The 13,491-nt window shown below is 43.3% G+C and overlaps 1 protein-coding gene across 2 annotated transcripts in view; it reads right to left on the minus strand.

The window, feature by feature from the left end:
* Positions 1 to 8,964: 8,964 nt before the first annotated feature.
* LOC138663724 (gastrula zinc finger protein XlCGF57.1-like) overlaps positions 8,965 to 13,491 on the minus strand; it is a 42,951-nt gene continuing 38,424 nt past the window's right edge. Inside the window, exons 2-7 of one of the 2 annotated variants that reach the window (XM_069750043.1) lie at positions 12,529 to 12,678; positions 12,220 to 12,399; positions 12,022 to 12,145; positions 11,841 to 11,938; positions 11,558 to 11,648; positions 8,965 to 10,129 (exon numbers count right to left, since the gene is read on the minus strand). In XM_069750043.1, the coding sequence (XP_069606144.1) occupies positions 9,000 to 10,129; positions 11,558 to 11,648; positions 11,841 to 11,938; positions 12,022 to 12,145; positions 12,220 to 12,399; positions 12,529 to 12,678 (1,773 nt within the window). In that variant the 3' untranslated portion in view covers positions 8,965 to 8,999. The remainder of the gene's footprint in view (positions 10,130 to 11,557; positions 11,649 to 11,840; positions 11,939 to 12,021; positions 12,146 to 12,219; positions 12,400 to 12,528; positions 12,679 to 13,491) is intronic. The other variant, XM_069750044.1, reaches the window with a different exon arrangement.

Below are 13,491 nucleotides of genomic sequence, written 5' to 3' on the forward strand. Positions count from 1 at the left end.
GCAAATTCTACAAAGAAATTCCCCTGGCAAGACAATATCCGAAACTTGGTGCGATATCTCTCAGGTGCGATGGTAAAAAGGGCAAGCAGGATGTCATTAATAGTTCCATAGACCAGGCAGTCTTGAAGCCCTTGTGGCCGGCCAGCATCCCATGCCCGACCAGTCAAACTAGTCCACAGGTATTTAGCCCAATCAGGTGTGGGTACCTGGTGCATAAGCATCAGAGTGTCATGCTGTTTATGGCGATAAAAGGGCAGGACGGCGTACTGGGACCCGCACCTGTCCCTACCACTATAAATGGGCCCTGGCTTTCCCTTATCTCAGGGGTACCTATAATGGTTAGGAGGCCTGAGCTGCCAGTGTATCCCTGTCTCCTGTGCAGGCCCTATCAGTGGTCCCTCTCCCCCACAGGGAGGAGGACTGCACCAGTGTATTAACATGACAAATAAACAGGGTATGCAGACAAGGTAACTAAAATCTCAAACTCACCAAATGCTCACACAGCCACAGAGGAAACACAGAGAAGGGAAGGGGGGGGGGGAACTAGGAAGGAAAACAGGTTTAACATGCAACCAAAACAGCAGACATCTATCTCTGTGGATAAACCTCCAAGCTCCAAACACTACGCTCCTTCCCACTTCAAGCCAGGCAGCAGAACTGATCACTCAGAATAGTTGTAGTCAAAGCCGAGTCTGTATAGGAGAGGAGATTACAAAAACCAATTCGGCTCAGAGACCAACTCTCAGCAACTTCATCAACAAGGTTTAACTCCTGCCCTGCTGGCACAAGACAGCCAGGTCAGAATTTAGGAGAAGAGCTTCTGTTCATCGTGTGTGAATGAGGCCCAGAGTGCTGCGGTTCTCTGGAACCTCTCTGTCGTGGTAGCCCCGTGACACAGAGTCTCAAAAACTTGCAGATGTTCATCGACTTCGGTGTTGGACTCATTAAACACTGGCACGTCACTGTAGCGGAGATGAGTTCCTTGGTGGGGGACTTTCATGGGGTAGGGTCCAGCTGTGGCAGTAGGGTACTGAAACTTCCAAAACTGATTCTATAAACACAAGCCCTTTCCCCGCTTGAGGCTCAGGGTCCCAATGCAACCAACAAATCCTGGATTCGGGCTTCTGGTGACTGGGTTGATTTCAGATCGGCACTGGGTCATTGCTCTGGTAATTCCTCTGGGTCCATCTCATAGTTTTTGTCATCCTTCATGACATTCTGGGCATCCCAACAGACCATTTCCTTCATCAAATCCAACCGACTGCTGGTGGTCCGATATTCAATTCGGCGAAGATGGCACAGCTCCTGTAGTTGTCATTTCTTCTTACAACTATACATCCACCCTGGTCCTCTTAAAATGGATGGGTTGGTGGGGTTGGACATGGTGGCATCCAAAACCTTCTGTATATGCCTCGCCTATGGTATGCTGGGTATGTCTATATGCCTCACTGGTTGTGAAGTCCTTGGATAGTGTCTACGAACACTAGTCCCCTGCAGCTCCCCCAGATCCACTTGACTGAGTAGTATTCCACTGTGCCACCATATGTGAAGACACGGGGGTCAGCGGGTGCTCTAGTCCACTAGCTGAAAACACATGGACCAGGGCACATACCTCTGAATACTCGTTCACTCTTCCCATGGGCAGGACACTCAGGGTGAAGTTAAAACAGTGTGACAATAATTTATTGAACCACCAACAAACAATAGCATATATAACAGTCCCAGCAAATACCCAAGATGGTGCAAATTAGAGTCTCACTCTTCCCCTGACCCATTGGAATTTGAGCTGCTTCCAGTGCTGACTACCCCCACCAGTGACACCCCACTTTTGGTGGGCCCCCACAGAGAGGAGGTAAAGACAAGCTTAATGAGCTAACTGAGAGCAGTGAGGTATGTGGCCAGGTGACCTGATTATCCTAACTTGGATTCTTCAAGACATCTCTGATGATTCAGTGATGGTCTGTAAAGCAGATCAGTTCTCTTCCAGCTGGAGCCGTGGTCCCCTAAAATGACATCCCGTAGAGTCACTACTTGGAACAGTGGAAAAAGTCTCCTTATATAGTTCACAACTGTCCTTTAAGCCAGTCAAGTGAAAGATGTGACTGAGGTTAACTCGCATTGTTTGTTTATTTCTAGTTTATTTTTAAATGTGGGCAAGTCAGTACAATATGTAATCAACATATCAGCAAACTCAGCAGACATCATTGTTCAGTGACCCTGCATCCCTATTTTACAAAGATAGCAGTACAATAAACTGTAGGAGCTGATATAGAACCATATTTTTCAGACTATAAGACACACTTTTTTCCTCCAAAAATGCATAGGAAAATGGGGGGGCTGTCTTATAGCCCTGATATACCTGCTCTGGCTGTGGAGGGGAGGTGGAGGAGCCGGATGCTGTGTCTAACTCCTGTGCCCACTCCTAAAGAGAAATTAATATTCACTGCCCATGGTTTATTTCTTTTTAATAGCAGACACTCTGTTAGCTGCAGCAGCTGGCTTCCTGCAGCAGAGGGGTTTCCGCGTGTGCCCACTACTTAAGGCAATGAATGTTCACTAGTCTCCACTCCCATGAGCATAGGATGAAGTGAATATTAATTCTGGCATCTGCGGCTAACACTGTGCCCGCTATTAAACAGCAATGGATGCTCACTGCCTTCCATGCACATAGTCCCAGCGTGGAGAGCAGTTAGTATTCCGGCAGCTGTCCTCAGCTTGTAAGCAATGCATGACGTCCCTCCCATGCGCTGTTTACAAGCATAATCAGCTGCTGGCATTAGAACAAGACGCTGTGAGGGAACACAGGAAGGTAAGTATAATGGTTTGTATTTTTTGTTTTTCTGATAGGGCCATGCATACGAGGTTGGGGATGAGTGGGGCCATAAATTTCAGGATAGGGATGAGGGGGCCATGCCTACAAGGCTAGGGATGAGGTGACGTGCCTACCAGGATAGGCAAGAGGTGGCCGTGCATACGAAGATAGGGATGAGGGGACCATATACAACAGGATAGGGGATATTTGTAAAAAAATTTACCACATATTTTGCTTCAATTTTTTTTTCTAATTTCCTCCTCTAAAACCTAGGTGCGTCTTATAGTCTGAAAAATACAGAAAATAACCATTCGTCCATTTGCAAATATCAATTCAACCTACAAGAAGAGTCAATACTTCAGACAACAGTTTATTATTCTGGGCCTACTGAATTTACATCTGGCATAATTAAGAAGAAATGCGGTGCCAGCACACCCACTCTTCATTTATGTGTGGAGGCTCACCAGAAAACCGATGGGCGTGTTGGAGCTGGTATTCCACAACTGGCCTCTGCTGTGTACAATGCCTTACCAGCATGTGCAGTATCAGTGAGCTGGCACTTGCATGTGCTGCTTTAGCACTGCCAGAGCAGTGGTAACTGTAGTTGTCTTGCAGAAATGAGCGCTGACATGGCACACCTTGACCAGAAGCTCGGGCAAATCTGGGTAGGTCTCACATCGCAAACTCTATTTCTCCAGCGATGCTCTAGGAGTTCTGAAATTTGTAGTGGACTTCATCCACTACAAATTTATGTTAAGAACCTATAAACTCTGCCCTTCACCTCGCCAAACAGACCTACTACACCACCCTGAACTCCTCACTATCCAACAACCTGAAGAAACTTTTTGACACCTTTCACTCCCTCCTCAGGCCGAAAGCACAAGCCCCTATCACAGACATTTGTGCTGATGACCTGGCCTCACACTTTATAGGGAAAATAGACAATATCCATCAGGAAATCCACTCCTAGCCACCAGCTGCCATGACTCCCATCCCTCCCTTTCCTTTGGCTCACTCTCCACATTTGATCCCATCACAGAAGTCTCCAGGATCCTCTCCTCATCCGACTACATGCTCTACTGACCTCTTTCCATCATATCTCCTCCAGTCTCTCTCTCCAGTCGTCACAACTCACCTAACTACAATCTTTAATCTCTCCCTCTCCTTGGGCATTTTCCCCTCCTCCTTTAAACACTATAATTACTCCATTATTAAAGAAACCTGATCTCAACCCATCCTGCACAAACTACAGACCAGTCTCCAATCTCCCCTTCATCTCTAAACTCTTGGAGCGCCTGGTCTACTCCCACCTTACCCGTTACCTCTCCACTCATTCCCTCCTAGGCCCTTTACAGTCCGGCTTCCACCCCCAACATTTGACAGAAACTGCACTCAAAGTGACCAATGACCTTCTGACAGCAAAATGTAATGGTGACCACTCTCTGCTCATTCTTCTCTACCTTTCTGCAGCTTTCAACACTGTTGACCACCATCTCCTACTCTCTAGGCTCCAGTCACTAGGCATTAAGGACACTGCTCTCTTCTGCTTCTCTTTCTGACCGCTCCTTCAGTGTTTTGTTCGCTGGCTCCACTTCATCTCCTCTTCCTCTCACTGTTGGGGTACCTCAGTCCTTGGCCCCCTTCTCTTCTCTCGCGTCACGGCTTCAATTGGACAGACCATCAGCAGATTTGGCTTTCAGTACCATCTTTATGCTGATGACACACAACTATACACGTCATCCCCTGACCTTACCCCCGCTGTACTACAGAACGCCAGTGACTGTCTGCAATCTCCAACATCATGTCCGCTCGCTATCTGAAACTCAACCTTTCCAAAACTGAACTTCTTCTGCTCCCACTGTCTAACCTCCCCAAATCTGACATTTCCCTCTCCGTGGGTGGCACCATAATAACACCCTGGCAGCAGGCGTGCTGTCTGGGTGTTACGTTTGACACCAATCTCTCTGTCACCTCCCATTTACAATCTCTTGCCCTCTTACACCTAAAGAACATCTTTAGAATCCGCCCTTTTCTCACCATAGAAACAACAAAAACCCTCACTGTTGCCCCGATCCACTCCCGCCTGGACTACTGTAACGCTCTATTTATTGGCCTTCCCCTCACTCGACTTTCCCCTCTCCAGTCTATCTTAAATGCAGCAGCCAGGGTCATCCAGCTAATCGGACGCGTCCACTCCTCGCCAGTCGTTACACTGGCTGCCCCTTCATTATTTGATCCAATTCAAAGTACTTGTTCTCACCCATAAAGCTCTCCACAGTGCGGCACCCCCTTACATCTCCCTCATTTTTATCGGCCTAGCTGATCGCCGTGCTCTGCAAGCATCTTTCGACTAACCTCTGCACTAATCCATACCTTCCACTCCCGACTCCAAGACTTCTCCCGCGTTGCACCAATCCTCTGGAATGCTCTACCTCAAAAAATTAGGACCAGGCACAACTTGCAGAGCTTTAGGCGCTTCCTAAAAACACATTTGTTCACAATCCCTAATCAAAGTCATTTTATGTGTAAGTGTGTGTAGCCCATTCACTATCTCTATCTATCCCACACTCCCTCAAGATGGCTGGACCATCATTGTAAATACACACCTGTATCTCCCCCACCTCATTGTAAATTGTGAGCTCACAAGCAGGGTCATTTTATTTTTGCTTTAATTATTGTATTATTGTTAACAGTTACTTATGACTGTTGTGTTTGAAACTGTCAAACTGTAAAGCGCTGCAGAATATATTGGCGCTATATAAAGATTATTATTATTAAGTCTGCAGAAACCGCTGAGCTACCAAATTGAGCACATGGGCCACGCATGGTACGTGTTTGAGATAGCCAAGCTTCAAAGCCTCTAACAGATTATGCACTTTATCACACACGACCATGTCTGGTTGTAGGCTCAGTGGCAAAAGCCACAGATTTGTCTGTTCTGTTATTCCTTTCAATAACTTTGCCGATGTGTGCGGTTTCTCTACTAGACAAATTAGCTTCAGCAGAGCCAGTTAAGGTTTCGCTGAGGCAGTGTTACAGAGCTACCAGCTTCCGGCTAATGTTGGACAACGTGCTCTGAGATCACACATCAGAGATGGAGGATGAGGGGGGGTGCAGGAACTGGTGTAGGAGGTGGCGGTAACCGTGACAAAAGTAGGGCCAGCAATCCTCGGCGTCGGTAGCACGTGCCGTGCCAGGGTGGGACTCAACCCTGGCCTCCACAATGTTCACTTAGTGTGCAGTCAGGGAAATGTAGCATCTCTGGCCACAAACTCTTGTCCACGTGTCATTCATTAAATAGACAATCACAGTAACCACGTTGGTAAGGGTATGGGTGCGGTTCCTGGACACGTGCCGGGGATGCCACTATGAGAGAAATGGTGGCCACAAACCAACGAATTTCACACAAACCAAGTTCAACAGTATATATGACAATAGTCAATTTTGGAACAAACAGTGTTTCTACAGATGAAGCAGGACAATTTTTTGTTTTATTTCAAACCCAACAAAATTTCAACCAAAGCAGGTTCTACAATATATATGACAATAGTACATTTTTGAACCAAAAATATTTTGTGAACTGTACCGGGCCAAGCATTTTTTTTTTTAAATTGGAACATAACGTAATTTTACACACATTAAACTGTAGGGATGACTGATTGAATCCCTCAGGATGCCAACTGTCAGTACCTTGGAGCTAGTGGGCCCACTAGCAATTCTTCAGCCCTCGTGTTGGCTCGCCTCCTTCTTTCTTCCAACCAACCTAGACCCTGCAGTTCTGGGAAAGCGGACGGTTCTGGAACACAGGCTGCTGCCACCTCTGCAGTCACGTCAGCTTGGTTTGATTTTGAATATTCCTCTAGTCGCTCACTCTGGAGTTTGCCATCTTTGTCGTCTTATCGCACACTAAGCATGTTACACTGTATGGATTACTAATTCAATCAAGAACATTTTTTGAATGCTTTTTTGGACTGCTACATATCATAGAAATGCCCCCCAGAGTAATTGAATACACAAACATTTTTCAACCCTTTTTTGGAGTGTTATATACCACCAAAATGTAACAAAAAGCAAACAAAATGTCAGAGAAAGCACTAAATACAATATAGATGACTAATTTAATACAGACAAATTTTTTAACACTTTTTTTGAGTCTTGTATACCATTGAAATTTAACAGAAAGCACCTAATACTGTATGGATGACTAATTGAATTCAGACACATTTCTCAAAACTTTTTGGGAGACTTATATACCAGTGACCTGTCACAGAAAGCAGCTATCGCTCTATGGATGACTAGTTAAATACAGAAAAAATGCTTCATCGCTTTTTGGTAGTGTTATATGAGATTGAAATGTACCATAGACCACATAATAGTATATGGATGAGCAATTGTATACAGAATAATTTTTCAATGCTTTTTTGGACAGTTATATGCCATCGAAATGTACCACAGAGCAAGGAATAGTATAATAGTATATTTTTCAATGCTTTGTTGTAGTGTTATATACCACCAAAATGTAACAGCTCTGAATATTGTATTGATGAGTAATAAAATCCAGAACATTTTTAAATGCTTTTTTTGGAGTGTTACATAACATTGTAAAGTAGCAAGAAACGGGTTAAACTGTATGGATGAATAATTGAATCCATGAAAAATTTGTAAGCGTAAATATTTCTAAATTTAGTTGATGTACTCGTACACTCAAAGGCTTTGCAGAAAGTTCAAAGGCAGGAAAAAAAATTGGGTCATCCATAGACATAAGAAACGAAACAACTGGAGGACCTCAAATATTTTGAAAGTGTAGTTGCTGTACTTCTACACTCATATAAGCGTTCATAAGCTTTGCACAAAGTGCAAAGCCATGAAAAAATTACAAGGAGAGTAATAAAGTAATCCTCTTTGGGTGTGCGCTTCTTCTCCTTCCTCGGGAGGCTGCCTCCACCTGCTTCCTATAGCTAGATTCCCAGGTGCCTGGACTGTAAGTGATCCAGCTTCAGGTATTCAGGTAGTGCCAGAGCCCCTGACATGTAGAAATGGGTGATAGCCCCGTGTCACCTGCACCATTGTCTTCTCTCGGATAGGTGAGGAATCCAAAAGGACAGTTTGATCTCTCTGGGGTGGTAGTTGCCCTGCCTTGAGGTGCCTCTCCCAGGTCCATTCATTCCTCAAGAAGGGTTCATCCTGCTCCTTTCCTTCTCAGATGACACCCACCGCATACCAGCGATGTTGCCCCTCCATTTTGAGGAATGTTATACTGGTTTCAGCCATCAGCTCTTGCAGCCTTCGAGGCAAGTGTTCCGTCTCTACTACCCAATGGTTTATCGAGATGTGATGATTGGTCTCAAACTCTTCTATTGACGCCTATCTCCACTGCCAGTCATACATACTGACTTCCCCTCAGGATGCCAACTGGCGGTATCTTGCGGCTAGAGGGCCTGCAAGCATTTCTCCAGCCCTTGTCGTGACTCGACTCCTTGTCTCTTCCAACCAGCCTAGACCCCATAGTCCACTCACCAGTTTCTGGATGTCACGTCTTCAAGAATACCAGCAGTGAATGCTGCGGCAAGAGCTTGAGCCTATGTTTGGGGCTTGGCGATTCAGTGAAAGCGACTGGTTACGGATCACAGGCTCCTGCCACCTCCACTGTCGCGCCAGCTTCCTCTGGCTCGGATATTCCTCCCATCACTCCCTCGGGAGTCTCGAGTTATTCTGCCATCTTTGTCACCCACAGAGCAAGTAATACTTTATGGATAAGTAATTGAATACAGAAACATTTTTCAACACTTTTTTGGGACTGTCATATATCACCAAAAATGTACCACTGACCACTTAATAGTATATGGATGAGTAATTGAATACGTTTCAAAATGCTGCATTCTACAATAGCAGCACAGTGGATGGGAACTTATAGAAATCCCATGCTCAATGTGCTTCTATTTAACGCTGTGTAAACTCACCCACGGTGTGGGTTTACAAGAATTTTAATTATCTGCAGTGGAGACACTTCAATGAACATTCAGATTTAACTGCATGATTAGAAAACAGCGTTTTGGATGGAGCGAAAACGTTACATCCAAAATGGTGCTATTTCCTGATTGTGGGCACACAGCCTTAGCCAACTCATTACACATTGACCCAGATAACAAATATGCATCTGTTCCATAATGTTAGTTTATTAACATTATTAAAAATACTGAAGCGAAAAACATTTTTTACATTCAGAGTATGAAAAGAGCTTTTGACCCGTGTTAGCTAGATGAGTGTAACTTAACTTTTCAGAACCACATTTCTCACATTCAGAACAAGAAATGGACTTCTCCCCCGAGTGAGTTTTTAAATGATCAAGAAGACTTGATTTCCAAATAAAGCATTTCCCACATTCCGGGCATGTAAATAGCTTCACTTCTGTGTGTATTCTTTCATGTTTAACCAGACTTGATTTATCTATAAAACATTTCTCACACTTTGGGCATGAAAATGGCTTCTCCCCTGTGTGAATTCTCTGATGTCTAACGAGATCTGATTTCTGATTAAAACATTTCTCACATTCAGAACAAGAATATGGCTTCTCCCCTGTGTGAGTTTTTTTATGATCAACAAGAATTGATTTCTGATTAAAAGATTTCCCACATTCTGAACATGAATATGGTTTCTCCCCTGTATGAATTCGCTGATGTCTAACAAGATCTGATTTATGACCAAAACATTTGCCACATTCTGAACATAGAAATGGCTTCTCACCAGAGTGGGTTTTTTGATGGGTGATAAGATTTGATTTCCGAGTGAAACATTTCTTACATTCTGGGCATGAAAACGGCTTTTCTCCCGTGTGAGTTTTCTGATGTGTAACAAGATGTGCTTTTTTGGTAAAATATTTCCCACATTCAGAACAGGAAAATGGCTTCAAACCCGTGTGAGACTTTTGATGCTCAACAAGATGCGACTTCTGTGAAAAACATTTTCCACATTGTGGACATGAATATGGCTTTTCCCCTGTGTGAGTTCTCTGATGTGTAACAAGACTCCATTTAGCAGTAAACCGTTTCCCACATTCTGAACATAAAAATGGCTTCTCCCCAATGTAGGCTCTTTCATTTTCAACATCCCTTCTGTGACTTTTAGTTTGTTTAACAGTCTGTGATGAATCAGCAGATAGGACGTGTTGGAAATTATCAGACGATAGATCTTTGCTGTAGAGGGCTGGCTGTATATCTGAGATAAAGGCATTCTCTTCATTTATATCATGTGCAAAAAGATCATCTGTATTCGAATCTGAGCATAATAGATGTCCCTCTAAGGGCCTGGTACAGTTATCTGTCAAGAAATAAACATATTTTATTATTTTTGAATAATATGATCTTGAAATTATATTGATATTTTGTAATGTTCCTTTATAAAAAAAATTATCAAAACTGCAATTTCTGATAATAAGTAATGGATCCAATTATGTAAGAAAGAACCCATATCTCTGAATAAGTTTGGCCATGCATAGTCAAACTTGTGCAGAAAGTTCTCGGAACATGGATGAGTATAAAGTTTAGCAAGGAAGAGGTCAGGTTATATGTACCGCATATAAAACAGAACAGGTATTGAAGATTGTGTAATAGCTTAAAATAAGACATTAAATCACAGATTGGTTGTAGGTATTCAAACACAATCTGGGGCTTTTTATTTAAGTAAAGAGTGAGCTGTTCCCAGACTAGTGATAATATAAGTTAGTGTCAAACACACTGATAAATACTCATAATGCCCCAGAAAGGGACCAGCTTTCTACCAAAGTCAGGCCTGAACTTCCTGGTATGGGGATCGTGGCATTAGAGTGGAATCCCACAAACCTTCTTGGCTGGTCTCGAACTGAAAGAATGAGATCTCGCTCTTTCCACTCTTTCCAGTAAGCCGTTACTAAACGTTATCCATTGTAGTGATGTTATTATTTGATAACAGCTTAGCAAAATGTGCAGCAGCAGTGGGATAATGGAAAGAAAGGCATCTCGTTCTTTTACTGAGAGCGGACACAAAGGTAGTGGAATCCTGCTCTGCATGTAGTAATCCCATAACCAGGAGGTTCTGGAATTACTTTGGGCTATAGCTTCCCAAAGACTCAGTGGCACAGGAGAAAGCGGACATCAACCTTAGGCCTCCTTCACATGCCCTGGTGATTCCTGTACTGGAAAATGACAGTACTTGAGAGAACTGTGGTCTGTGTCTGTGTGCAACATCCATCTATCAGATTGCTGTCCGCGTGTCATATCCATGTGTTCCCTGTATGTCTGTGTGCTGTCACTGTGATACGTATGGAATGAAATGCAGAATAGAAATGAAAGAGTGTTATGTATCAAAGATGTTCAAAGATAGAGATAGTGATGAGAACATGATAAATGTCAGTGTGCTATTTAATCAGAGCTTTACGTTTTCTTTTTCTGTTTTTAAATAAATTTTAAAAAATGGCGTGCTCTCCTGCCTAATTTTCAAAAACAAGCACAGGGAAAGCCGATAGCTGGGGGATGATATTAATAATCTGGGAAAGGGGCCGTTAGCCCTAAATGTTCCCTGGCTATTAATCAAAGTTCACAGCTGATTGCTTAGCCTTTATGGGAAAAAGTCCATGTTTGAACTAAGGCACTGGACACTGAGTGTCCGGTACTATCCCCAAACTCTGCAGTTTGGGTTTGCTCATGCTTACTTTTGTGTACAAATGATAAAAATGTAACCTTTTTTTTGCATTTAGTTGTTATTACTCACACAGATCATTATCTGTAGTAATCTCCTCTTCACACTGATCATCATTCCTCACATTTGTCTCTGTAGTATTAATATGGGTCAGGTCTTCATCCTGAAGAAAATATCGTAAAAGTCACAGACAGATGAAGAAGTCACATCTATGATCAGCTCTAATCCTGCCATCTCCACTGTTCTCATTACACAAATATAAAACATATAATACTAGTGGATAAAACAAAACTGAACCCAAGACAGGTGTCTACACATCATAGGGGAGAATTCATTACACCTTCTCTCCATCTACCTGATGATCTTGAGAAGCATCGGGATCTTCTTGTTCACAGTCCTGTGCAAGAAGAGGATGGGGACATCTCTCTGGTGTTGTCCTCTTACTGGATAGAACTGGAGGAAACACATACAGGGACTGAATTCATGCTTTACATACAGATAATTATAGTCCGTGTGTATTTAGTCCTGTCTATTACCTGGTGATGTGAGTGGCTGGGGAACCTCCATCATGACGTCCTTGTACAGATCTTTGTGTCCTTCTAAATACTCCCACTCCTCCATGGAGAAATAGATGGAGACATCCTGACACCTTATAGGAACCTGACAAATACAATGATACCATCATCCCCCCAATCCCTTCATAGTGTTACTGTATAATGTCCCAGCAGTGTCACCTCTCCAGTCAGCAGCTCAATCATCTTGTAGGTGAGTTCTAGGATCTTCTGGTCATTGATGTCCTCATGTATCAGGGAGTGAGGTGGAGGCCCCGTGATTGGGCTCAGGGGTCTTCCCCATCCCTCAGACACAGGGTCCTGACAGCGTTCACTAGAGGTCTTCTTCACTACTGTGTAATCCTGGTTATGGAGAGACACATTAATAGATCTCACTACAGACATTTCCAGAGTCCTCACCTCTCCAGTTCTGTCCATCTGTTATTCCCATAGATAAGAATGATGCAATGTGACGTCATCAGAATCTCTCACCTCTCCAGTAAGCCGGAAGAGGATCTCTAGAGTGAGGTGTAATATCCTCTCCGCCATCTTGTCTATGTGCCTATACATTTCTGAAGGGTCAATCAGGAAGACTCTCTTATATAGAAGATCTCCACTGAGATCATCCAATATTTTATGGACCTGAATCGGAAAAAGAAAAACATCATATCACCTAGACGTTCCGAAGAGGAAGTGAGCAGAGAAGGAATAACCGAGTAAGGATGTCACCATCTTAGCTCTCTGCCACACCACAAACTTGACATCATCTTGCCAAGTGTATAACATATCAGAGGATAATGTATGGCTCGGTTACACGTTGTATCATCGACCTATTTATACTGTGATGCACAGTACAGTTTCTTCCTCCATGTCAGTTGTTCCCTCAACACAAGTCTGATAAATTCATTTTTTCCATATAGCTTATTCATGTCTGAGTCATTAACACAGGAATCATCGTTACATGATCAAAAATGACATGACAGCAGTAGTCACCGGAGCCAAGTAGTTGCAGATCTCCTGGATAAATCCAATTTGTTAATTATTTATTACTTCTGCAGTCTCCAAAGTTTGAAAACAGATGCAGTGTGCGATGAATCCAAATACTAAACATAGATACATGTCCTAGTATTGGGACCCACATGTACATTTATATATCCAATACATACGTCAGTGATGCTCCCTATGGAATCACTCCTTTAAGAACAATTGTTTGTTACCTTATCAGGCATTACATAGATGGCAGTGAAGATCTTACAGCTTCCTGTACCTTGATGTAACTGTAAATGACTGTACTGAGGCCGATCACACTCCATGGCCTGATATTAATCATGGCGATCGTCCAGGAATAGCTTGTAAGCCTCTGTGATCACCGTGATTAAGATGTCAAACTGGACTACTGACTGACCAATACTATTGACTGACCACCGAGAGCCCAAAGTAACAGCCGTGATCAGA

The sequence above is a fragment of the Ranitomeya imitator genome, chromosome 2, assembly GCF_032444005.1.
Source record: "Ranitomeya imitator isolate aRanImi1 chromosome 2, aRanImi1.pri, whole genome shotgun sequence".
Classification (NCBI taxonomy): domain Eukaryota; kingdom Metazoa; phylum Chordata; class Amphibia; order Anura; family Dendrobatidae; genus Ranitomeya; species Ranitomeya imitator.